Consider the following 26,743-nt stretch of genomic DNA (forward strand, 5'->3'; position numbering starts at 1 on the left):
TGATTAGGCAATATGCCAAGACAACATTGTTAGCTGAAGCCCTAGTCATGCTGGCAAGAATTTTCAAGTCAGCCCCAAACTGCACCATACCTGCTTTTAAGTTCATCCATGTTATTTTTATATACTGTGCTGTAAATACATGAAGAACCACAGGCTCACAAAGGAACAGCCTACATGGACAACAGAGAACACAAATAAGAAGGCAGTTAAAACATCTCCTGTGAATGTTTAACTACACAGCACGCAACTTCCTGGATAAGCACTACCCTGACATCTGTCAGAGTTGTTACTACATTGGCATAGTTACACAGATATGACAAAGTTAAAAATCTTTGGTTGGGAGTGATCCTGAGTCACTGCCAACTGCAGCAGGCCAAGGGAGCCATCTCAGCCTGAGCTTAAACTACATCTGGTGTTAAGTGGACCTCAGGCTATTCTGAATGAAGCCTCAATGGTTCCATCATGGTGGTTCTTCCAGCTAGCAGAAAAGACATACTCAAAGCTGTATAGATGACCATTCCAGTTCTCTAAAAAGAGAATGGATGGTCAAGAAATAACTGCAAGAAAGCAAATTTCTGGTAGAAAAATGCAAGCAAGCTCAGAAAGAAGCTCTTACCTTGCTCTTAAGGGTCTTTAACTGAGACCTTGTATTAAAGCATGCTGGAAGAGTTCTTCCAGTGTCAAAACACTTGGCTTGTGCTGCTCAAGTGTCATGTGCAAAATACTATAAATAGGATTAATCGTAGGCCACGCTTGTTCCTCACTTAGTGAAAAAAAAACAGAAACCATTCCCAAGTTCCTAAGCAAGAAACTGCCAGACCTGAAAACAAAACCTTGGTTTGACATAGCTGCTGTAAGACTCATGTGAAGGTCTCACGTACTACTTGAGCTATTGAGCACTACTATGAAATTACCTCATGAAGCTCACTACTTTGAGAACGTAAGATAAAGTTTTATTGCAGTTTTCTGAAATTACAACCAAACAGACAACTTATGTACAAAGCTATGATTGACACCAGTGAATATATCGCAACTCACTGCAGGACGGTGACAGCAGGATGCAGTTAGTCTAGCCAGTAGCACAATTTCAGCTGCAGTATTTGCTTCATATTCTGTCCACTGGAGCAATTCCCACAAGGGAGCAAATAGATGACTAACAGGATACAGTAACTATGCACTGAAGTTACATTCTGCAGTTTAATACCATTTGGTCAGCAATCTTGATACACAGAAAGTTATAAAAGCCTTTAGACACCAGATATATTCAAATGTTTTAAAAAACACATAGAACTCCTAAGATAAAGTCATCGCCAACAGCAAGATGAACCCACAAGATCAGTCCAAAGCTATACATCACTGTTTCTCTTTTTCTGTGTTCTCCAGCTAGAAGAAACTGGATTTCAGTAATGGAAGCATTCCCACGAAGTGCCCAGGAAATTTAGGAGATAAATACACTTTAACTGGGACAAATGGCAGTCCTAAAACTGGCAATTATTTCAATGTAAGATTAAGAGCAATAAATACATCTACTATATCCCCATTTGAAATGCTCACCTTTTAAACAGAGAAGGTAGCAGGATAACCATTGATCAGCAAAAAGCTTCCCCTGAAGCAAAAAAACGCTAGCCTAAAGATGTTAGTCTGACTCTAATTTATTCCTTACAATCCTTAAAGTATGACTGGCATCAGTTTGTTGGTTTGGGGTTTTCTTAATTCCAATACCTATAAATACATTAAATATTGATTGTTATCCATTACACTGAACAGCACTGAAATAAAATCTAACTGCAGTGCTATCAAATGTAATTTGTGCTACAGCTGTTGAGTCAGGATCAGTTTGCTTTACTATGCAACACCTGCTTAAAATAGGGCCTTGTTCAAAAAAAGCTCAGAACCTTTTACAGAAAAAAAACAACAAACCCAAACCAAAACCAGCTACTTTATGTTTTTCTGATAAGTTACATAAAATTCTTAAAATCAGCTCTTATCTCAGCATACAATAGAATTTACCCTCATTAAAGACAGGCTTAGCTGGGTCACTTCCACCTGCTGACTGCTCCTTCAGGTTACACAGGCAGCCCTTGCAAAACTGGCTGTAGTTCATCTATGCATAAAAGTAATGACCCCATTTACAGAGTACAGGTTGTCACCCTGCTTAATCACAAAGGGTCCCACTGAAGGCTCTGACCTGAGAGTTTGGAAGATCAGTTCTTAGGAGTTGATGGAAACCCATGTACTTGAAGAAATTTGCTTCAAGATTTCAGAAAGAAAGCCTGACATTCCCTTTTTAAGATATATACAGTCATATATACATATTCACAAATCTGTCCTGTGAAAAGAGAGAGCTTATTACAGAAACTAATTTGTCTCAGTTCAGACAATCTAGAAAGCAAACCAAGAACAAATAAATGTAAATATATCTACATACATAGTACGACATAACTGTGGAACAGACATTGCTATATATGATCTCTCATCCCCATAACTCTTCTGTTCTCCCAAACTTGTAGATCAGAGTACTGAAAGAAGATAAAAAAAAAAGAAAAACAGAGAAAAAAAATCAGACCATACACAAGGTAATTTTGATAGCACCCTTATAAGCTTAAACAAACTACAAATCAACACCCCTCCACTAACCACAGCTTGACAGCTTGCATTCAAGTCAGTATCTCAGTTTTGTACTTCTATTTCATTTACTACACAGTAATTACAGGATCCAGCTGAAGTAACTGCTCAAATACAAAACCTGCCAGTCTCACAGTAAAAGCAGATGCCCTTCTGAAAGGAAACGTTATAGTATTTGAGATCCTATAACCAAACCTCCAAGTTACAGAGCAGCAAGTCTCAGTCTGGCATCTGGCAATCAGCTGAACATAATGCATCATGCTAGGATAGAATCTAAGCAATTAAATTTTTATGAGCAAATCATAAAGTGACAGCTGTGTGGTACAGCAGACACGCTGGAGGGAAGGGATGGCATCCAGAGGGACCTGGACAGGCTGGAGAGGTGGGCACAAGCCAACCTCATGAGGTTCAACAAGACCAAGTGCAGGGTCCTGCATCTGGGTTGAGGCAATCCCAAGCACAAATACAGGCTGGGCAGGGACTGGCTGGAAAGCAGCCCTGAGGAGAGGGACTTGGGGCTGCTGGTGGACGAGAAGCTCAACATGAGCTGTCAATGTGCACTTGCAGCCCAGAAAGCCAACCAGAGCCTGGGCTGCATCAAGAGAAGTGTGGCCAGCAGGTCAAGGGAGGTGATTCTCCCCCTCTACTCAGCTCTGGTGAGACCCCACCTGGAGTACTGTGTCCAGTTCTGGAGCCCCTGTTACAAGAGGGATATGGACATGCTGGAAGGTGTCCAGAGAAGGGCCACCAGGATGATCAGAGGGCTGGAGCACCTCTGCTATGAGGACAGACTGAAAGAGTTGGGGCTGTTCAGTCTGGAGAAGAGAAGGCTCTGAGGTGACCTTATTGTGGCTTTCCAGTATCTGAAGGGGGCCTACAAGAAAGCTGGGGAGGGACTTTTTAGGATATCAGGTAGTGATAGGACTAGGGGGAATGGAATAAAGCTGGAAGTGAGGAAGAAGTTCTTCCCCATGAGAGTGGTGAGAGCCTGGAATGGGTTGTCCAGGGAGGTGGTTGAGGCCCCATCCCTGGAGGTGTTTAAGGCCAGACTGGATGAGGCTCTGGCCAGCCTGATCTAGTGTGAGGTGTCCCTGCCCATGGCAGGGGGGTTGGAACTAGATGATCCTTGTGGTCCCTTCCAACCCTGACTAATTCTATGATTCTATATTGATCCAGTGGTAGATAAGTGAGATCCAAACTACAATTTGATTTCCAAAATGCCTTTTATAAGGTTGGATGCTATTACAGATTGTCAGAAATAAAATAAAATTTAAAAATTTAAAACAATATTGAGGGAACAAAACCAAGCATGATTTCCCTATTGTTCCTTATCACACAAACTATTTCTTTCTTATAGCAAACAAACAGGTGGTAGAGAAAGCCCTGGTCATGCTAAATCATAAGAGAATGAAGAGGGAGGGAAATGAGGAACACTGACAGAACAACAGTAACAAATGATAAGTAAAACAAGCTAGACAGCTGGACAATGAAGTAGACAACTACTAACACAGCATGTTAAACTAAATAAAAGAAATGAAGTAACAACCAGGTCTGAAGCAAAAATCTTGAAGGAGACACATGGTTCAGGGAATACAGACATTACAGAATAACACTGATGGAAGAGAATCTGATTCAATCAAAACAAAAGTTTTGGATAAGGACACCAAGAAGGGTATCCCTGATTGACCCTGGTCTGGTCTAAGGAAAGGACTCTATAGCAATGGATGGACTTAATTCTTACTGCCTGAAGTGCATGGTGGGATAAAAGCCCTTTTGAAAAATAAAATAATGAAATTTTAGATGACAAAAGAAAATAAATGAAAACAAACCCTAAAATATATCTACATACAGAGTACCATAGAAACTAAGTAAAGACACTTTAAGAACCAAAAAGCAGTTTCAGTAAATCCATTGAACTACTGAAATAAGACTAAAGATTTCAGGCATGGTAGAACTATTCTAAAAAGTCTGCCTCCAACAGTATCCCGTTTCAATCATGTTCCAGACTACAAAACAGATTTGTAAACTTCTATTTTTAGCAAGAACACAGGTGATTTTCCAAACAGGGAAACACAGCAGAGCCAGTCAGTTTAGCTCACTGCAAAGCATTTGACACTGTACTAGAAGGAAAGCTATCAGCTCAGTAATTTAAGTGCATGAAAACTTGCTGAAGAGGAGGTCGTGAACTTTTCTAGTGACTGTTGTGGAACTTACATTATTTCATGCTTTAACTGGCTTTTATTAACTAGTAAAATTAATGGATTGCAGAATGCATTATACATGTAAAAAAGAGTTAGTACAGATACAGACAGTTTCAAAGGGGAATATGGCATACATAATGGTAATAAGCAAAATGAAAGAAATTGATTTGAGTGTAATAATCAAAATGTACTATTGTGTTCTTAAAGGAGAAAAAATATCACTCTTCACAACTGAAAGCTCATCCAGTAGAAACAGATCCAGGTGTATCACTTATCAGATAATTGAGCCATTGGTATGAAACAGCTGGAAAAAGGGCAAGAGGATCTCCCACCTAGTGCTGCTAGGATATAAGCCAAGGTATTTACAGTACAGAGACAAAAGCATATTGCCATTATCCAACGACACTGACTATGTCTCACACAGAACAGTGTCTATATCCTTGGTCATGCTCATTCTACACCTGTAAATTCAGAGAGACCAGAAAAAGGTAGACTAACAGGAGCATGAGAGGAAAGAACACCCTCTCATGGGCTGAGAAGGAGCAAATAAACACTGTTTCTAAGCAGAAGAAAGGGAGTAGAAAAAAAGTATCAGAGAAAAATTTTAAAGATTGTTTTTAAGAAATTGTTTGATCAGTTGATGCCTTGAATAGTATCACATCAGGTCTCTGTACAATGTCCATTTACTCAGTGACCCAAGAGGTCACTTTGGCTTACATGCTACCATCCTCAAGTAAAGGTCAGGGTGGGCAATAAATTGAAATACAGAGCGTCCTGCATTGAAAGCCAGCTCCACGCTGTGGAAAGTCCAAGCCTGGAGTCAGCCTCCAGCTTTTGGAACTTAATTTTCCAGGAGTATCAATATGCATGGAAGCAGGTAAGTCAGATACCCCTTTGGATGAGGGGAAGTTTGTCCAGATAACTTACCTGAAAAATATCAATGCATTTTGGAAAAACACTGCTAATCCAGGGTAAACATTAGTGTCTGCAAAGTAAAAGAAATATTAAGTTCTTTTGTACTGGAAGGTTGTATTTAAAACACTTTTCATACAAAAACAGATGGTATGGCTCTGACGAAACAAGACCACACACTTCCATTCCTACAGATTTTTCTGCCTTTTGGCTGACAGCAAAAGTATTTATATGTGAAAATAAACAAACTTACTCTGTGTAACATACGCTCCAAAAAGAATCCACATTGAAGCAATAAGTGAACCAAACATCAGCATAAAGCCAATAAAGAGCCAGACACGAGCACCTGCAGGGAACATTAAAACCTCTGAGAATCATGTAGACTATTAACTACTCTACTATGATACAGTATGTTATCTTGCTGAAGGCACAAAGGTAAAGGGTTAAACCCTGTATCAAGGACAATATAAACCAAAATTTGCTTTCTCTAGTAAAATACATAACAGATGGATTCCCCTTATTTCAGTGAGCAGGCACAGCTATCAGAAATTTACTCTCATCTGTAGGGAACACCTACAACATCATTTAACACAATGGAAGTGGGTTAATGATGCAGTCCTTTGCTACAGGTTAAGTGTTTCTGGGGTGAAGAGGCATTCCAAAGGGGTACATAAAACAAAGCTTCCTGTGTTTACTTCAGCACCATAGCTAGATATTAGCTGCTGAAAAAGGAAGACAACACCATTGAAAATAATCAACCTGCTCACTCATGTGAAAGAAAAATATTTCTGTGTCAAAGATTCTCTGAAGCTGATTTATGAAAGACCGACAAAAAACCCCCAAAAGTCATCATACGCTACTTAAAAAGATCAATACATCCTACCAGATTTACAGTGAGGCACTCTACAAGTCACAAGAAAACAGATGTGGGGATCCATGTGAGAAACAGTAAGAGAATTATAAATGAAAGCAGAGCGAGGACAGTGGGTCCACAGACACCACACAGTAGGTGACACATGGAGGACACTGTTTGCAACACACTCTAAAATAAGAGATTCACAAGAAATGCCTGTTCCATAGCCTACTACAAAGCAGAAATGTACTTCTTCCAAGTTTAGGTATTCAAGATATATAGATGTCAAACGTCCTAAGTTCATCTTTTTCGCAAAGCGATACTTACCTCCAAGTATTGATTTTGTAAAGAAATTAACAGAAGTTCTCTTCTACTCCTTAACTTCTGATTCTTGTTTAACCATCACTTAGAAAAAAAAAAAAAACAAAACACACACCTTCTAAATAATTCAGTCTTTAAACTCAGCATAAATTTTAGTTTACCTGTTCTTCCTAAACATCCATCACTGTAGCTGTCTCCTCTCACCTGTGCATTTGATACAGCATTTATCCTAGGAGAAAAAAAAAAAAAAAAGAATACATTTCAGATTATGAGAAAATCAGTTTAAAGTTACAAATAAAAAGCCAGCTTTTTTTTTTTTTTTAAAGATGTGACAAATTCTAGGAAAATTACTTGGCATTCTGTATAGTCATGTTACTTGTCCCTTAATGGAGCATTTCTAACTGGATTTCCAGCAAAGACCATATTTGTTCCTAAAATGAAAGAATTGCCCCTTTTCATGATTGAAATATTCCTGGTCACTTTTTCACTGTTTAAGATTTTAAGATATCTAAAGCCACTTCATAGGAATAATAACAACCAGAAGCACAGTGCTGTCATGATTATGATACAGATTGCTTTCCTTCACAATGAATACTGTAACCGTTCAAGTGAGAGACACCCTGTAAAGGGGAGCAATACATTTTCTTAAAATTAGTTACTCTGAGGAAAATAAAATAAAAAAAAAAAAACCAACAGAAACTTTCAGATACCAAGTGTTAAGGTCTTGCAAATCCAAACGCATCCTTTTCTTCTCACCAATATTGCATGATTCAACACAAGCTATTGTTTCTCCTTAAGCTTGTCACATTTACATCTTTATAAGAATACCTATAATACTACTACCTCTCTCATTTGAGGAAGTTCTGGGCCAATTATCTAAAAAGAGGGGAAATGCAGGCAAACGTTTTATACTGAAGCAAGCAACTGGGCAGCATTACATGAATTTTGCTCTAATCTAAACTATATATATATATATATATTATAAATTATATAAATAAATATATATTTATATATATATAAATTTATATTATAAATCTAAAGAATCTAAATACTTAGAGAAAGCCTTAGGTAAGAAAGCCTTATTAGAAGGCCTTCCCTGCATAGAGGAAGGTCTCCTTTCAGCCAACGTACACAGGAAAAGCAATTTAAACAGATGGGGATAGATAGGACAATGAATAAATAGATTATTATCAGAAACAACGTCCAGAGGTAAAAGACAAAAGGCCTTTACATTGCCATGCAAGAAGATTGCTCCTAAGTAATTCATAATCAAGTGATAAAGTTTTATCACATCCCATATTGTCTAGTAAAAAGGGTGTGTAACAGGTCATGTTTATGAAATAAGAACTCCCTTTCTATACACTTACATGAAAAAAGCTAGCGTTGAAAACACCCCACAGGTATGGAACGCATGGTTCATTTGCTCTGGCTTAGGGTAAACTACTGCAGCATCTATCATTATCCACCAACCTGTGAAAAACTTAGAGAGACAACAGAGCAGTGTTATGAGGCTGGAAGAGTACAGAGAAAGGCAGACAAAACATGGCAATTGTTCATGCATACCATTGGTTTAACTGTACAAACTATTCTTGAAAACCACTAGTTTAAAGTCAGACCCTAAATTTGCTATGCAAGTTCTGCATAAACCTTAACAATGACGCTTTCAGGGGAGCATTTAGGAATTAGTCACATTTTCTCTTTAAATAAAGTATATGCTTAAATAAGTGTATGCTTAAATGCCCTTTTGTCCTGATTTGAATTAGAACAGAACTAATTCTGTTCAATGATCTTTTCAGCTCAGCCTCTTCTAAGTAACTGCACGTTCTGAAGGTAACAGTGTATTTTCACAGACTGTCTGCTTCTAGAAGTGGTAAGGCTTGATGTTTACAGTTAACTACTAAGGATTGGTATGCAGAAAGGCTACTGCTTTTACTTGCTGCTATAGAGACCCACATCATTGCTAAATCCTCTGTACCACGCTGGGGTGCCATAAAGCAAGAAGTTACAACTGCAGGGAGAAGCAGACAGGACAAGTGACCATAAACTGACCAACAAGGGATTCCATTCCATATACACCATCATCAGTATAAAGCTGAGCGATCACAAGGGTCAAAGTCTCTTTTTCCATGGTTGGCATCCAAGGAGACCTCTGTCCAGTCTGCCTTCGATCCCAACCTGTGATTCCTGAATCCGGTTCCCACATCCAGCTCCGGAATCTGGTTCTCATCTGCCACGGAGTCCAGTCTGGGTCTTCCCCAGTGCCTGCCCACAGCAGGTGAGGGTGCTGTAATTGCTGTTTATGGGGGTTGGGTTCAATATTGGTTTTGTATATATTTGCACATATTTTATTTTATTGTTGTTTTCATTAAATCTGTTTTAGTTTTCCAATCCATAAGTCTCTTCCCCCTAAAATCACCTTTCTCCTTCCCGCTCATCTAGTGACTGATCCAGCCTTAACCCTTAACAGCCTTAACCTGTACAGCTTTAAGAACAAGAATCCATGTTCTAAGCAGAAGAATACAAACTATCTATAACATAGGATAACACAGGTGTTCTAACATACCTAATTATGCAAAAAACTCACTAGGAATATCAATCTTTTTTTAAAGAATAAGTAGCAGAACTGGTACATCATTATCAGACAAAACGCAAAGTTATGTGACCTGTTAGCTTTCTAACAATTACACTTTAAAAACAGATTGGGTTGAGGTGCAGTTAAGAGTGAGACTTCACTACATCTGAAACAAGACCATAACTGTTTGTCATCCTTCCAAATGTGTCAGCACAATTGTGATTCACATCCTTTCAAAACTTACCAATACACCTGCAACTACTGAAGCGATGGCATTTCTTCTTTCACTCCAGTCAATGCACTCACATTCTGGCCACCGGAAGTTGTCCAGGAATCCTGCCATTTCCTTACCAATTAGATAGTCCTCCTTATTTTGTACTTATACATTAATTTTTCCATGAACAGCTGCGTCTTAAATCCTGAAACACAGCCAAAGATGCATTTAATACAAACTTGCAAAATCTTCAGATGTTTGACAACTCTCGTGAGCAATTTTTACAATGTATTTGGTGTTTTGTTTTGGTTTTACAGAATTAAGTATTCCACATACTTTACAGTCTGTATTGAGCTGTATTAAAAAACAAAACACTACCTTACAAACAAAATTACAAAACTAAACCCTCAGACAACCCAAATGTTTATGTATTATATAAAAATCATCATATCTAAACCAGAAAATAAATTAAATAGTATACACTGTGTGAAACAAAAATAAAAGCAAGTGAAAAAGCAAGTATTTAAATCAAAGCTTCATCTTCAAGCCAAAATATTCACTGACATTAGCAGATTAAAAAAAAACCAAACAAAAAACCCAAACAAAAAACCAACATACACAACAGGGCTCCACCCTGACCAGAACTTGGTCTTTCAGTCAGTCCAAGGAATCTTGCTTAAGATACCAATTTTTTCAGATAGATAATATAGTGCCCTCCTAACAGAGAGTAAAAGGGAGTAACTCAGTGAATTAACTAATACCAAGAGTAAAGAATGTGCTGTTTCAGAGAGGACCACACCAAACTTTAAATACAGAAAGAGTAAACTTAATTATTGTTGTGAAGTGACTAGTAAAACAGAGTTCTCAATTTGGTAAGACAGTAGCCATAAAAGTCTTTGTACTACATACATATTCTTACCCTGTAAGACAGCATATACAGTTTGAACATCAAAAGTTACAATATTCACAGTTTCTCTGTCTAGCAGTGACTCACAGCCACTTAATGCCATCCTGTCTTGTTTCATAATGCAAACTTTTGCATTTTCCCAACCTGCCACAAACAATTTTCACACACTTGTTAAAGACTAAGAGATAAACGTCCTTACAATTATGTTACAGGTATGACAGAAGTATAACAATTTTCCAGTTAATAATGGGAATTAGAGGTCTGCACCAGGAAGTGAAATTAAAATAGTTTGTCTACGCTAAACACAGGCCATCTCTTATAAATAAGATAAAGTTTGTCCTCCTGAACCTAGTTCCAGAAATCCATGCATAGTGATGATACCTTAAAGCATGAAAATTAATCATTCAATTCCAAAATTGTTTTACTTTCCTACAGTATCTGGGCTCAACCATACAGTTATTTTCCTAGATTATGCTTTTACCTAGCAATTCCCAGACCCTTAGGTACCTCATCACAATGTACAAGTACACAAAGGGCAGCAGTCATGAGAAGGAGGACCCCCTTTTTACCAAGAGTCACATGGTAAAGACAAGAGGTAATGGGCACAAGTTGCTACTGGGCAGATTTGGACTGGATGCCAGAAAAAAAATTTCACAATTTGAACTATTAGACGCTGAAATAAACTCCCAAAGGAGGTGGTGGATTCCCCTACATTAGACAGTCTCAAGGCCCATCCTGACAAGGTGCTGGGCTGCCTCATTTAAAGTATATATTCTTGCCCTGAAAGGTTGGACTAGATGATCATTGAGGTCCCTTCTAACCTGGTATTGTATTAATCTGGGAAACTTATTCTTTCTACATGATCAAGCATGGTGTTATTACAGATTTACAACTGCTCCTTCAGCCCTTCTTCACTTCTGCTCTTAAAATGGCTCCATCGGTACTTTATTTGTTCCTCTTCACATCCTGAATGTGTCTCTTCCTCATCCTGCAGCAATCCCATTTCTTCTCCCCACTGAACACAAACCTATCAAAGTTATTACCTTGCCTGTAAATACACTTTCAGTCATCTTCAGAATAACCAAAGCTGTATTTCTTCAAAGGACCACTTAAATAGCATGTACATATCTACATAAAATCATTTTTTTCAAACATGATGTAAAGTTTGACCATAATTCAGAAAGCAGGTGAAGAAAAGCCAGTGGAAAAAATTATTTCAGGTATGCCCTTCTGTGATACTTAAGAAATACTGTTAAATTATTGCATGACTTAATGGAAGAAATCTTATTACTTCTACAAAATAGCTCTAGTTCAAAGAGGCTGAAACAAAATGAAAAATAATTCATTCCTTTAGTATTTAAAGAGGATAGTTTGGTTTATTAGCTAATATAATTAAGCCAACTTCCACTCAAAAAAAAACCCTAGCATTTATACTAGCAAAACTTCTTTCAACTTCACAAAGTCAGTACTGATAATGGTTATGGATGCCATACATTGCACAAACCTCTGTCCTAACTATTAAGCATTTTTTAAACACTGTGTGACAAACCAGAAGCATTTTGCTCACTTTAGAAATCTGAGCCAAAACCTCTCTCAGTACTCAACTGTACTGGCTATCAAATGGAGTTTTCACAGCTGCATTAGTGACAAATAAGTGAAGAGAGGGAGAGTAGAAAAAGTTAATTTACTTTTTTTTTAATATACCTTCTATGATACAGGGCAACCTTCTGCCAAAGCATACTATCATATTTTTGACACTTAATACTGGCTTACAAACATGCACTTTGTTTTAATCTTACCTTTCTGCTCAGGAGGAGAGACACACCCTATATAATGTGAATAGATTAAATACTATCTGCTGGTGGTATTTCTAAAGCAAATACTAGTAACTGATGACATAAGTCTCCAGTTCCTCTCTTATTTCCCTCTCTGGAATAAGTTGATAAACATGGAGAAACACTGTGCATCAAATTTGGAACAGAACACAGGCAAAAAGTCTATAATTATTTCTACACATGTCCAGTGTCAGAAACTAGCACTGATTTCACAAAGAAGAATCAGTGGAGAGCAGGCACACAAGGATACCATCCTCAGTAAACAGAGGTGTGAATGAGGCTGCCCTCTTTCTGAGATGATCTAAACATTAACAGATGTCACTCAGAATTCTGCAAAGAAATCTTTCACAGAGGTTATTTCAGAAGCGCCCCACCTAACAGTAAACCCAAACATTTCTGTCACTAATGACATAGTGTACAGACTTCAAAGACAGATGACTACAAAGCAGTGGTACACCATTTCTTTCAACATTACTGAGCGTATGTACACTCTGTGCCCAATGTGTGGGCACTCCTCTCTGTGAGAGGACAATGCTGTTTCTGATCAATTGCACTCCTAACTGAAGGCACCTATATGTAGAGGCTTCAACAAAAAGGGCTGTGGGGTCTCCATAAAAAGGGATGTCAGCAAGTAGACTGAAGGATGTCAAACATTTCACCCAACTAAGCTGAAGTTCAACCAGCATCTCTCCCATACTCTCATTTAAAAGGTACACACAGTGCTGATCACACTGGAAGGACAGCCAGCACAGAGCCAAGCCAAGTGTCAGGTTGGCCTGTTGTTAATTAAACAAGCTCTTAACTGAACACCTACCTGTTATACAGTACTGGTTTTAATATGCTAGAGGAGAAAAAGTACACTGATATGCCAGAAGAAAGAAATGCCATCCAAAGGGACCTTAACAGGCTTGTGAAGCAAGACCATGCAAATCTCATCAAGTTCAAGAAGGCCAGCACCTGCCCTGGGACGGTCCCCAATATCAATATAGACTTGGTGAGATATGGAATGAAAGCCACCCTAGGAAAGAAAGGACAAGAATTGGCAATGCACAACCACAGTTCAGAAAGCCAGTTACAAGGTGGGCTGCACAACAATGAGCAGGTCAAGGGAAGCTATTTTCCTGCTTTGCTCTGCTCTCCAGAGACCCCAGCTGGAGTACTGTGTTCAGCTCTGGAGTCCCCAGCACAACAAGGACACAGACCTGTCAGAATCAGCCCACAGATGGGCCACAAAGATGGGGGCCTCCCATTTGAGAGGGCTAGAACTTCTCCGATGAAAGGCTGAGAGAGTTTGAGTTGCTCAGCCTGGAGAATAACGGTTCCAGGGAAACCTTATTATGGCCTTTCAGTACACAAAGGCAACTTATCAGAAAGATGGAGAGAGTTTTTACCAGGGCCTTTAGCAACAGGACTGAAAGAGGACAGGTACAGATTGGATATAAGGAAAAACAAATTTCCACTTATGGTGAGAAGACACTTAAAATGTTGCTTAGAAAAGTTGTGGATGTCCCACCACTGAATACATTCAAGGTTAGGTTGGCTGTGGCTAGGGAATGATGTCCCTGCCCATGGCAGGAAGATTGGAACTAGATGAGCTTTGAACCCAAACCATTCTTTCAGTCTATGACAATGTTCCATATGTATGTAGTTTTCAGCACCCATACCAAAAATGGAAGAAAATATGCTATACTTCAACCATGAAAGACCAGTGATATTGTGAAGCTGAGTCTCCACCAAGACCACAAGAGCTAAAGTTTATCCTCACATGGGTTAATATAGACACATATATAGGTGTTAGCCCAATTATATCCTACTACACAGAAAAAAAAACTCTGATGCAGACAGACGCTTTCAGATGGACTTTCTTACCTGAATAAAGGTACAAAATTCACTCTCTCGGTTTAAACTTTTACATCCACATACTTCAGAGCAAGGAAACAGGTAGAACAACCCCTTGCATTATCTGTCCTTCAACGTCCTTCCTACAATCTCTCCTCCCCTTTTCCAAGGGCAGACAGGTTCTCCCACTGTTCTCAGGAAACATTCCTCTCTCATGCCCCACAAACAGAAACACAAGAACACAGTGGTGACTGAAGGCAGCTACACTTGCTGTAAAAACACCACTTGGTGAACACTAGCATTCAGGTTGAAACAACTAGCCTATTATTCAGACAACAAAGCGAAAACAAGAATTTGAGTCTAAAATTTTCATCTGAAAAAAATCAGTTTTCCTCTCCCCAAATGAACTGATTTCGCTTGAATAAAATATTAAAAGTAGTTGCAAGAAAATACGAAAAGAAAACTGTGTCAAGCTGTGCAAAGGCCCTGGAATATCATCAAGCTCACCAAAGAATGCATCCTCCCATTTCCCCAAGAAGTAGGTAAAAGACAGGGAAAGAGAAGAAATTTGTAGTCAAGAAGAAAACTCTGTTTTCCTCAAAGATGACAGCACCTTCCTCAATCAACCAATCAGAATATACTTTAAGCCACATACTTTTCCTTTTATGCATATACCATGAAAATACATTTGGCATGTTCACTGTAAGGAGCTTATGTTAACATTTCTATTAAGGTCACTGATTTTTTTTTTTAAGGAGGAATCTTCAGCCCACTCACTCATTTTTGGTAATTACATGCAGTTTCCTATACACCGGTAGCACTACACTATATTGTCTAGTTTTTAAGTATTACACAAAGACAAGAGGAGGAAAGAAATGAACTTTTATACGAACTGATATAAACATAAGGCTGTGTGGCAAAATTATTAATCACCTTCCACAAATCTGTGTGGTGCTCAGAGCAATGCAAATACTGTCTACAGCAAGGATTCATTAACAATGTTATTAAAGTTTAAAGACTTGAAAGAGGAAGAATAAAAGATCAATTCTGTAGTTGTCCACGAGCCTATTTTTGTTCGTAAGAGCAAACCATGTGCATCAATATTCATTTAATGGTCTCAAGTCATGACGGGGCAAGATGAGGTAGAATCCCGATGCTGCAACCAAAGTCCTGACAGTAATCATTATGCTGAGGGAAGCATTACTTAGATAAAAATAAGGAATCTGTTTTAGATTTCACCTACGGGGTTCAAACTTTCTGCTCAGTATCACTGCTTCCTCTCCTAGATGTGGATAATGCCTATCTGAGAAGGACCTGACCATGACCATGCGGCGGGAGGGGACAAGCCCTGCTGCCCCTCGGCCACTCCGGCACCCGAAGAGAGGCCCGCGACTTCCAGCGGCTGAGGCCGCGCTGCGACAAAAGGTCACGGCTCCGGCGTGAGGCAGGTGAACGCGGCCGGATACCCCCAGTCCCAAAGCCCGAGGTGAGAAGGGTCCCTCTGCGCTGCCATAGGCCAGCACCGAGGGGTACGTGGGAGCCCCGAGCCGCGAGTCGAGACCGACAGAGCCGTCTCACACTGCGAGCGCAAGAGGAGGTTAGAGCCGCTACTCCCCTGGGCGGAAGGGGCAGCGGAAGGTCCCCCGCGGCTTGAGCAAGGAGGAGGGAGAAGGGACGAAAAGAGGCGGTTCTGGGGCGCGCGAGGACCGCTGGCCGCGGGAGGCGCGGGAGGCACGCGGGGCGCGCGCGCGCTGCCGCCGCACACGGGTGTCCCGCGCTGCCCTCCCACAGCGCCCCCGCTACGGCCGCTCTCGTCTCCAGCGCGGGCTCGCGAGCCCCCCGCCCCACCGCCTCCCACCCCAACCCGCGCCAGCGGCGCGGCAGGAAAACAACGACCGCACATACCCCCTGTCCTGGGCGAGACTCTTCCGTCTGCGAAGACCTGGAGCTGGTGGGCAGAGACTCGCGAGCGACGTGGCCACAAGCCAATCAGGAGCTAGTGCTGCGCGTCACAAGAGGCGGGGTGAGGATGGGGCGCCACTATTGGCTGGTGCCACAGCCCACGCCAGCGCCCAGAGCGACCGACTGCAGAAGAGGCCGGAGCAAGCCCCACCCTTTTCCTTCCTGGGCGGGGAGGATGCTGTGGGGCGGCGCGGGGCGTGGCCCGGCTCACTCCGCCCCGCCCCGCCCCGCTCTGTTCTGCCCTCCCAGCCGCGGCTGTTGATATCTTGCCAGAAGCCTACAGTCACCTCTCAAAACCCTTCTGGCTTAGGTCGCTTTACAGCGTTCCACCAGTAGCGTACAGCGTGGCTTACCTTCACATTGCTGAAGCAGCTCCCCAGCTTCACTAGGTGTCGTTACACTTCAGCCCTATGCCTGAATACAAACAAATTTAAGCAATCCCGTGCTCCTCCGCCAACTGTCCGGGAAGAGTCATCTGAATTACTTCTTCCTGACTTAATTTCCCAGCCAGTTTTAACACAGCCCAAACAGTAATTGCACGTGTATGCCACCCTCATTAGCATTCTGCTGGTGTTCGCGTTCTTGCCTGCCACATTCCCATTTCCCACATGCGGTGAGCTGGCAGGGGCTGGGGCCAAGGCACCAAGGAGACCTAACTTGCATTACTCACCACACAATCCCTCCACACCTGCCACGGCCGGGGAGAAGGAAGAGTGTTTCTATATGTTATGGCCAGACAACAGACGTGAACAGATGTCTGCTTCAAAACCACATGGTTTTGAACGTTGCCCAAAACATACCAATCAAACAAAAACTTCTGTCTCTTAGGTGGATTATCTTCATACTTCTCACACACAGGGTTCAGTTATCCTGGTTTTCTGGCCTATTTCTTGCAAAGGCATTGGAAAGAGAGGCATACTAGCACCAGAAGCACCTTTAAAGTGAACCATCTTCCCATAAAATACAGACTGTTGCCTACTAAAAAACTTTAATGTCAAGATTTTAGAGTTATTAATGGAAAAGGATGTAATTGGATTCATTTAAGTATTGAAGTTAGGAAAATTATTATTCTTGAAAATTCACACTCTAGTAAGAGGGAAAAGTATAGAACCAATCTGAAAAGTGAGGAGAAATCTAGTGGAACAGGATAAACAAAAGAGGAAGGCATTTCAAGAATACTGCTCAAGAACAATGAAGAGCAAAACAGGGCACTAAGTAAGAAAAGCACTGTGAGAAAGGCCTATAAGGATACAAGCAAACAGCAACAACAGGTTTCTTGTTAAAACAGTTGAGCTGTGGCCCTGTGACTTAAGACAGTTAAGCTGTGGCCCCGTGAAATACCACTCAAAAGTTGTACTCCAGGCCCTCTTCTTTTTTTTCTTCAGTTATACATAATCGCTGTGCTCCACCAGGTCTGAAGCTCTAAGACGGTCTTTTGAAGCTCCTCCTTTTTCACTTTACCTGGCCCAGAGAAGAGGCTATCCACTGCAGAAAGGATCAGTAGGAACAGTTGTTTCTTACTTGTGATGCTCAGAACCACACCATTAAGAAAACGTTTGTAGCAAAACTCTTGCCTTGCTGGTCATTGAAAAAGGATCATAACCTATTTTTTTAATAATTCATATGTGCCTACTGTCAATACATGTGCCAGCATCTTCTGACCCTCATCTGGAAGCATTACAGTTTGTTTTCCCCCTATTCAACTTGCTCTTCTTCAGTCCCTTCCTACCACTCTTCCCATCCGCTACCACAGGCACACACCTTTCTGTTTTAACAGCTGATCTCAGCAGTATGAAGGTAAACCATGTGGTTACCACATCCAGGGAAACACAATTGGTAGGGAAATAACTTCAAGGGAGACACCACACATTCTCTTCTCCCTCACAGTGGCAGTTTTTCCCATTAAGAATAAGGGTTAACCATTTGTCTTCATCTCCTAGAGCATGCCTTGCTCTTGCTTTTCTTCTTAATATTTGTCAACACTGTTCTCTGTAACTCCATGTGCATCCTGAGAGCCTGAAACAGAACAGCCTGCTCAGAAACAGAAAAGTTTCAGCAGGTCTCAACACTTACAGGATATACAGAAACTCTTCGGTTCACAGGACAGCCTGAGACATTATTTCAGCCAGTCTACAGCTGTATGTCTGCCTTTTATTGGAAAGCACTAACACATACAATTGTACAGCTTGCTAATAGCACCTGAAAGAGCCATCAGGTTCTTGAGCAAGAAACATACACTTTGCTTTGAGAAAAACTGATGCCTCAGTTAATATCTTGTCTTCCTATTAAGACATCACCTAGACAAGCCTTTCAAGCCACAAGCTGTATGGTAATTAGACCAACACACAAGGAGTTATGGGAATAAGCAACACATTTGTAGCTGGAATCAGGTAACAGTTATCAAATCCAATTAAGTCTGGTGCCAGAAAAATTACTTCTGAAGGCCATTCTCTCCAGGGTTTTTCTAATGTGTGTGCAGTGCTTGGTATCACTTGTTCTAGATGTACTGACTAAATACTGCTCTTAAGACTTTTTGAGCTCAGAGCAACAACAACAAAGCCAGCTCGGCAAAATACACTCCTCCATGCACCTGAGGAAAAGAAAATGTAAATTATTTTTCTCATCATCACTGCCATAAACGTTGAAGTGGATTTTTTGTTCCTGGCAATTCTTCACCACAGCAGTGTAAGGCTGACTTAAAGCGCTGAAAGTCAGGTCACATCTACATTTAAAATGAAGCAATTTTAAAAGGAACATAAAAATCACTCGTTATGCTGACTCATCGGTTATGGCAACTTAAATATTTAAACTGCTGATACTTATCTTCATTGTGAGCCAAAGTGGAGTCCATCGAAGCTGCATTTATTGCAATCTGGTTTCTATTTACTCTTGTGCAATGAATTTGATTTGCAATTAACTCTTTTTAGATTTGTCATGGGGTTAGCTTAAACAGCATTTTTGATCCGATTCCTGTATGCCATTAAGAAAATCAAAATCTGATCTTCTGATCTGATTTTCAAGACTACAGTGTCAAATGACTTCCATAAAAGTATGTTTAATTTAGAGTTTTCATTAAAAGCAAGAATATATAAGTAAGCTATTAAAATAAACATTCACATGCACAGCTGCTAAAATGAGTAAGGAGTTTATAAGGTCAAAGCCTTCTGCTATCACCTGGTCTAACCCCATGATTTCAATGAATCCTATCTGTATCACAAAGCAAAGGATGGCAATCTGAACTCTTTCCAAGTTCCCAGAAACAGAGGACAGCCATGTAACCTGGTTTTTCTGAGCATTTGGATTAGAGCTTTGTAAATGGCAGATCAAGGCATGCAGAGTTCTGGAGCCCCAATTACAGGAAGGATCTGGACATGCTGGAGCATGTCCAGAGAAGGGCTATGAGGATGATTAGAGGGCTGGAGCATGTCTCCTATGGAGACAGACAGAGAGTTAGGAATTTTCAGTATGGAGAAGATAAGGCTCTGAGGAGACCTTATTGTGGCCTTCCAGTATCTTAAGGGGGCCTACAAGAAAGCTGGGGAGGGACTTTTTAGGGTGTCAGGTAATGATAGGACTAGCAGGAATGGAACAAAAATAGAAATGGGTAGATTCAGATTGGATGTTAGGAAGTTCTTCACCATGAGGGTGGTGACACTGGAACAGGTTGTCCACGGAGGTGGTGGAAGCCCCATCCCTGGAGGTTTTTAAGGCCAGGCTGGATGTGGCTCTGAGCAACCTGATCTAGTATGAGGTGTCCCTGCCCATGGCAGGGAGGTTGGAACCAGATGATCCTTGAGGTCCCTTCCAACCCTAACAATTCTATGATTTTGTTCCTACTTCACCACTGTATACAGTACTTTGTCCCTGCACCTGCAAGACACCCATTAATTCTTACCAGCTTTGCAAACTCAGAGAGCCGCTGACAAGTATGATAATCACTGGCTGGCCCAACTGATCCATGCACCACTAGCATATCCCTTCCTCCTAACTGAATCTCATCAGAAAGGAACTAATAGCAAGGATCTAACAGCTAACACTAGAGCATGTCACAGCACAGGCATCCCAGTGGCATGACCTAGGGACAGCAGATCAGTCTGCATATAAGGCTGTGATTTTTACTTTCGCCACCTTAATTCCTAAAAAAAGGTATGTTAAAGGAAGCTGAGACTATCCTATTCTCTAAATCACGACACTTTGTCATTATTACTTACTTGCTGTAACACAAAGGCTAGAAACACCTCCAGTGTTTACCAATAAATGCATTATATCCAGTAATATTACAAGATTATACCCTCTGACAAATGATGCTTCAATTAATCCATTCTACCAACAAATATAACATTCCTGTCACATATTAAGACTTCATCTAGATAAGCAAGAGCATAAAGACCCAAACAAGCACATGCATTGTTACCTGCCCAAAAGCAAATGCATGAACGGAGGCTCTGCTGGTTCCAGGGCATCTGGCAAGGTTGGTTGTGAACATCATCTATCTTTAATTTCTGAAATTCTTGAGACTGGAAATTCACCCTCCCTGGCATACCCAGAGCCTGTGGGACACCTTCCTACAAACTGACTGGACACAACACATGTCCTGCATGGGTAGAGATAGTGAATCTGAGTCACAGAGGCATGAGTGAGGAAAGGGAACCACACAGATACTGATATGTATCCAGGGACACTTTTTCAAAGGCAAAATCCTCTAAGAAAATCAGATTGCCTGGGGAGCTGAAGGTTACTAAAGATGAATAAATCTGTGGCATCAATGAGATTTTCCTACTCTACAAGCCGTGGCCCTGTACTTCAATAGTACAGCAATAATTCACACTAAGTTCTCTGATGCCACTATTCTAAAATATGTAAATGGTGCAATTACTTTTAAAAATTAATATTCCCTCCTGTTTTTACATTCTAAAAGCCCTGTAACTAGGGTTTTGGCCAGTCTTATTTATTTGCTTGGATGTTTTCTGAGGATCCTTGTGAATTAAACACCAGATACAAAAATGGACTTCTGTAGAAAGTATAATCGTACTCCAGATATCCCCCCTCCTTCATTCTTATTTATTTTAACCTCGAGGAGATGAATGCCATTTTTAAAAAATGCATTAAATTTGTCCAACAATTTATTAACTGTAAGCATTTAAACAAAAAATGATAAAGGTCAAACCAACAGGGCACAGCTTCCACGTTGTCCTTACTGTGCCCCAGTTTCACCTTTTGAAGAGATAATAGAGGGCAAAAACGGTCATACTCTCTGCTAAGGTCAAGCCTTCATTTTGATTTAAGCAAAAGTAAAGTGAGGTGCAAGAGGATAACTGAATTTATTTGTTCTTTAACCACATTCACAAATAAAAATCAAGAACTTGCAAACATGTATCAGACAATCCAATTACTTGTAACTGGTGTAACAGTGGACAGCTGGATTTGACATTTTCAGTGTAAATGAAATTTCTGTAGTGCTACAAGTTTATATTAATAAAGTGCATTCAAAATCTTGACAAGAGAGGTGAATTAGTATTATCTTTACTTCTCTGTAAGGTTTAACCACTTAAATAGAGAAGACTTCCACCCAAACTTTTTCACATTTTCCTCTTCATTTTCCTTTGTGTCTGAATCAGAAGCCTCTCTGTTTTCCATCAAAGCTTCGTAAGTCTTTTGTGCTCGAACAATTTCTTTGTCTGCATTGAAGTGCATAATTTGTCTGCTCAGAAGAGGAACAACTAAATTGAAGCTGTCAACTCGTTTATTTAATTTCCTGATATCTTCTCGAAATTGCTCACAAATACGATTCCACTGCTTTTGCTTATGTTGTGTCATTGACCCTCCAAGCTTACTTTGAGATGCCACTATACTCTTTCTTAATTGATCAATAGTTTGCCGTATTTCTTTCTGCATCAGGATCCACTCTGGCTGGTATCCATTGTCTATCAGGATCCTATTCAAGTTGTGAGTCATAGGGTCAATATAGGGACAGTCTGAAAATTTCTGCAAAGGTTTTCCTTTGCCTGTGAGGTTGTCGAAGTCTCCTTTTGCCATTGATTCTTGGATGAGGTCCTCAACCAATCGTTCAACTGCCTGAGTTATTTTCATCTTTTTGCTCTCCCTCACATCTTTGGCTTTCATCAGGTCACTCCCAGCATACTGGCTCTCAAGTCTCTGCTTCCGATACTCCAACACTTGCTCAGTAGCACGATCTACTCGAAACTGCATGTATTGCTTTTCTCTTTGGCTTGGTGTTCCGATACCAACACCTTCAAAACTCAAGTAGTGTCTATGCTGTGGTGATTTTGTTTTGAACAGATCTTCCTCCTCTTCATTATTGTTGCTTGATTTCGTTTTGGTCGCCACATCATCGAGCACCACTCTGTATGCTTCTTCTACTTTAATAAATGCCGCAGCATCAGCTGTGGCAGCACTGCTGTCTGGATGGTACTTCTTGGCAAGACTTCGATAGGAGTTTCTGATATCATCAAGGGAACATCCTTCCTCCAGCTCAAGAATTTTGTAAGAGTCCTTGATGCTGCTTTTAGGTTTGTAACTTGACAACATTCTGTTGCCACAAATGTGGGGAAACAGCTTCAGGATTCTTGGAATCATTGCTTGATGTACCACTAAACGATGCCCTGTGTTCTTAGTCAGCATAACACAAAGCCACTTTATATTTCTTCAGGTGCTGCTACGTTATAAACAATGACCTATAAACACATTTTTATAAAAACTAAAGTTAAATGTGCTTTTTGAAAGAACTTACATGATTTAAGTTATATAAAAATCCCTACAAAATTTCAGAACAGTATGCAATTTTTTTTTCTTTTATAGATTGAAATATGCATTTCTCCTTACTACTGAAGTAGTAGTACAATGTAAATGAAAATTAATTCATAGCATAGTTTTCTCCTGGTATAGCAACAGTGGCATACATTTGGTTTGCACCACAGAATTCCCAAAAGGTCTTTCTGCAAACTTCGTGCAATCTAAACTGGAAATATGCTTTATGTTGAGCAGTAACTTCACCAGAAGAAATCCCTCTCTTTTCCTCTCTACACCTACGTTCAGTCATCAACAAAATTTTCTATTCACATACATCAGTACCTCAAGATCAACTCCCTGGTACATTCTCAAAGTATTTCATTACAGTACTCTTTTGGTATTTCACAGCAACAACTGAAGTAGCATTCAGATTACAGATCCATTTTTATTAACTCTTGTGTCCCAGTAGGACTCTCACATCGTAGTGGCCAATCTCCTTCATTTGTGCCAGGTCAGATTACAAATCTGGAACTCAGAGCAGATCAATAGCAGACAGTATTTCATTCTGTCAGGAATATCTGTGCTTCTGAATTATTTTGGGAAAGCAAACTGAACAGCTTTAGCAAATGATAATACTAATTTGTCAAGTAAAATCAAAAGTAGAAAAATGTAATATAAACTGCATACACAATTCATGCATCAGCTAACTTCTCTTTAATAATGAAAATCCTAAGGCAAATGCCACATACATAGTGCTAGTGTCTCCCTTTGCGAGTGCATCAGGGACTACAACATATCCTTTGCTGACCTCCTTTCCAAACAAAAAACTAGGTTAAATTTAGGTTAAGTTTAACAAGTAAATACTGTTTATACACTCTGCATGTAACAAACTGCTGTTCTGCACTAACCCATCTGATAAGAGAAGGGAAAAGAGATGTACTCGGGGCTAGATAAAGACTGGATCAATCCCAATTGTTTTGCAGTAATGTACTAAGTAATTAGCTTATGGTTATTACATAGGACCTTATTAACATTCTCTCTCTTTTTTTTTTTTTTAGTTTATATATACATTAGTGATATCTTTCCTTCTAGATGACTGGCAAAGATAATAATGTAATTCCACGTGGCCATAAAAATCCACATTACTAGTTAAAGCAACAGTGAATACACTTTAAAACTTCAGCACACTGATCAGAAGCACATTTTTTTCTTAACTCTACAGACTTGATTTTAATATATTTATGCTTTTAAAATCGCATCAAACTATTACGTTTGTCCTACAACACCGACAGTTGCCGGCTGAGCAGAGTTTGAATTCAGTTCTCAGCTCTCCCCAGTGGGGATTGGCACGAGGAGACAAGACGGAGCTCCTCCTCCCTCAAGGCCAAGGAGGGCTGCGGCATCAAACGGTGCGTCTCGCCCCTCCGCCGCGCAGCGTCTGATAGCTGTTAGTGCCCCCAGCCACCAACCCCATGCCAGCGCTCCGCTCTCCCATCAGAGGCGTGCTTGCGCCGTGAGGACTAACGTCAGCGGTTATAGGCACACATAGAGCCGGGCACTCGGCATCCCTCCACTTACCAAGCTCTCATATAGGGCGGGAAGGGCTCCCCGCAGCGCGATACGCACTTTTCAGCCTAGAGTCCCGCTGCCCAGCGCCCCCGCCTCACCTGGTGCCCGCCGCCGCCCGCCCTTCCCCCTCTCGCACAGCGACGCAGGTCCGAGGGTGCGGCAAGCACGGGCCCGGGCGGGGAGCGCCAGCAATAGATAAAGGGAAGGAAGAGGAGGGATGACTGCTTTTACCCTTTGCTCAAGGACAGGTGCCCAGTCCTAAAGGCGGGAGGGGCGACCGAGAGGAAGCGTCAGTATGGGCGAGAAGGGCGGCCCGCCCCCGTGCCGCTCACCAGCGGAGGGAGCCCGCGGCCTGCCGCAGCCGCGCTCCTCGGCGTGAAGGCAGCTGCGGGCACGTCGCGCGCCGTGAGAGGCGGGAGGCGCACGTGGCCGGTGCGCGTGCGCAGTGCGGCGGGGGAAGGGCCGGGGCGGGGGGGTGAGGCTGAGGGTCGCCTTACAAGGCGGCGAGGAGGTTCTTGTCGAGGTTGTATGTGTTACTCTTCTCGTCATATGTGTACTTATACAGGTAGACCTTAACTGCTGATTAGTCCTTGTTCTCCTGGTTGAGTTATGCGTTAGTGTAAGGAAAAAATAATTCAGTTTAGAAGTTCCTGTTCACAATGGAGACAGAGGAGTCTTTTAGAACTTTATTCGAATAAAGGGAGAGTCCACGGGGCAATTCCCTGTGGGACCTCTCAAATTGCTGGGAGACGCAGCTCCCCTTTTATCCTAAATTCCCAGATGCAAATTTCCCTTTCCCTTTTCCCATTGGCTAATGTCCTGAGGATTCTTTCCTGAAACACCTACTACGTGTCCCCCTTCACTTGCAACCCCCCTGCATCATGTATCGCATGTTCATTTCAATTAGGTCCTTCACTTCTTTGGGCGGACAAGTTAATATTCAGTAGCCTATGAAGCCTGCGCTCTATCCTAACAGTTCAGAAGTTCAGGCTGTGTTCAGTGCCTGTGCCTTCTGGCAGACCCCCTACTGCTTTACAGCAAGGTTCAAGATAAGGTACATAGATAAACTGTCTGGTTCCTCCCGTTCTCTTCCAACTCCCTCTTAGACAATTCTTCCTTTGTAAAGACGCTACCTACTCTTAATCCCATCATTAGTCGTCCTGCCTCTTCACTGGCTGGTGAAACAGCCTACCCTGCAATGCCTACCCTGTGACAGTGGAGAGCTGGAATCCCCCTCCCACCCTGACAATAACCAGGCTAGCTCAGTCTGGAAGCAAATGAAGCTGTATTTACAGGCAAAACTACAATCTATGATGAAATGCAATGAATATGTACAAATATACACTATTCACAACATTTACAAATATGTACAATCAACAGAAAAACACAACAAAGCCCCTTGGGCCCCCCCAAAAGAGGAGAAAAGAAGCAGGCAGGCAAACTGAGAGTGACTGCAAGACTGTACCTTGTTTTGAGTACTGACTCTTAAACATTTCTGTCTCTCCGATGGAAGTGTTTAGAATAATCATTATTTGCTTTCTGACACCCAAGTGTGATTTCTTTACATTCTTTCACTCTTCTGCTCAAACTTTGTGAGATGAAATTAAAGACATAGTCTTAAAACTATCACACTACCCTGACAAAGGCTTGGTCTTTCCCATTGCTCTCATCCTTGTCCATAACAAGGTTTTCAAAATTCTGCACTGTGAGCAGAACTTAGCTGGCTCACTGGGCTCACCCCAAAAGGCTGTGCCAGACCTGTCATGACCCAGAGTGCCTGGGCTCTGCTGCATTGCTGCAGGGCAGGTAACACCTGGTGAGTTTTCCTATGGCCTGTGTGGGAGGCATCCGATGGCTGGCAGGGCATTCTCTTCAGGGGACTTCAGGTAAAGAAACCTCAAATCAAGTAATGCTTCTCATCCTCAGTCAGGAAAGGAGGACCCAGTTACACAGATCACAGAATTGCCTAGATTGGAAAAGACTTAAGAGCATGCAAAACTCACCTGGTGCATTCCTGTGTGACCTGCCCTAATTGGCCCTGATCAGTCTCTGGAGGTCCCTTCCAACCCCTAGCATTCTGTGATTTTTATGAACATTGAATCTAATCATTAGTCTCAATACTGATGAGTCCTTGAGTAAACTGTACCCCTAAGCACTGTATCTACATGACTCTTAAATACCTC

General features: G+C 41.2%; 2 protein-coding genes across 3 annotated transcripts; both read right to left on the reverse strand.

Moving 5' to 3' along the window:
* Positions 1–140: 140 nt before the first annotated feature.
* Positions 141–16,221, reverse strand: TMEM50B (transmembrane protein 50B). 2 transcript variants are annotated; one of them, XM_054385894.1, is made up of 8 exons: positions 16,185–16,221; positions 9,729–9,903; positions 8,280–8,392; positions 7,074–7,141; positions 5,992–6,084; positions 5,754–5,811; positions 2,429–2,519; positions 141–170 (listed from the first exon to the last, which is right to left on the reverse strand). In XM_054385894.1, exons 2-7 carry the CDS (start codon positions 9,825–9,827, stop codon positions 2,474–2,476), a joined length of 477 nt encoding a protein of 158 aa, XP_054241869.1. In that variant the 5' UTR covers positions 9,828–9,903; positions 16,185–16,221; the 3' UTR covers positions 141–170; positions 2,429–2,473. The 2 variants fall into 2 exon arrangements, with proteins under 2 accessions (XP_054241869.1, XP_054241859.1); XM_054385884.1 differs by lacking the exon at positions 141–170 and having other exon boundaries at positions 1,950–2,519.
* Positions 16,222–21,575: 5,354 nt separating this feature from the next.
* Positions 21,576–22,883, reverse strand: DNAJC28 (DnaJ heat shock protein family (Hsp40) member C28). Its single transcript, XM_054385856.1, has one exon. The coding sequence runs from the start codon at positions 22,881–22,883 to the stop codon at positions 21,765–21,767; it is 1,119 nt and encodes a 372-aa protein (XP_054241831.1). The 3' UTR covers positions 21,576–21,764.
* Positions 22,884–26,743: the final 3,860 nt, after the last annotated feature.

The sequence above is a fragment of the Indicator indicator genome, chromosome 1 (genome assembly GCF_027791375.1).
Source record: "Indicator indicator isolate 239-I01 chromosome 1, UM_Iind_1.1, whole genome shotgun sequence".
Taxonomy (NCBI): Eukaryota; Metazoa; Chordata; class Aves; order Piciformes; family Indicatoridae; genus Indicator; species Indicator indicator.

Excerpts from the sequence above, each read along its gene's own strand:
- DNAJC28 (XM_054385856.1), bottom strand. The coding sequence starts at position 22,883 with ATGCTGACTAAGAACACAGGGCATCGTTTAGTGGTACATCAAGCAATG.
- TMEM50B (XM_054385894.1), bottom strand. The coding sequence starts at position 9,827 with ATGGCAGGATTCCTGGACAACTTCCGGTGGCCAGAATGTGAGTGCATT. Across the intron at positions 7,142-8,279 it reads TCAACGCTAGCTTTTTTCAT|GATAAATGCTGTATCAAATG; the intron begins GTAAGTGTATAG and ends TTTTTCTCCTAG. Across the intron at positions 6,085-7,073 it reads TGGATGTTTAGGAAGAACAG|GTGCTCGTGTCTGGCTCTTT; the intron begins GTAAACTAAAAT and ends TGTTCCCTGCAG.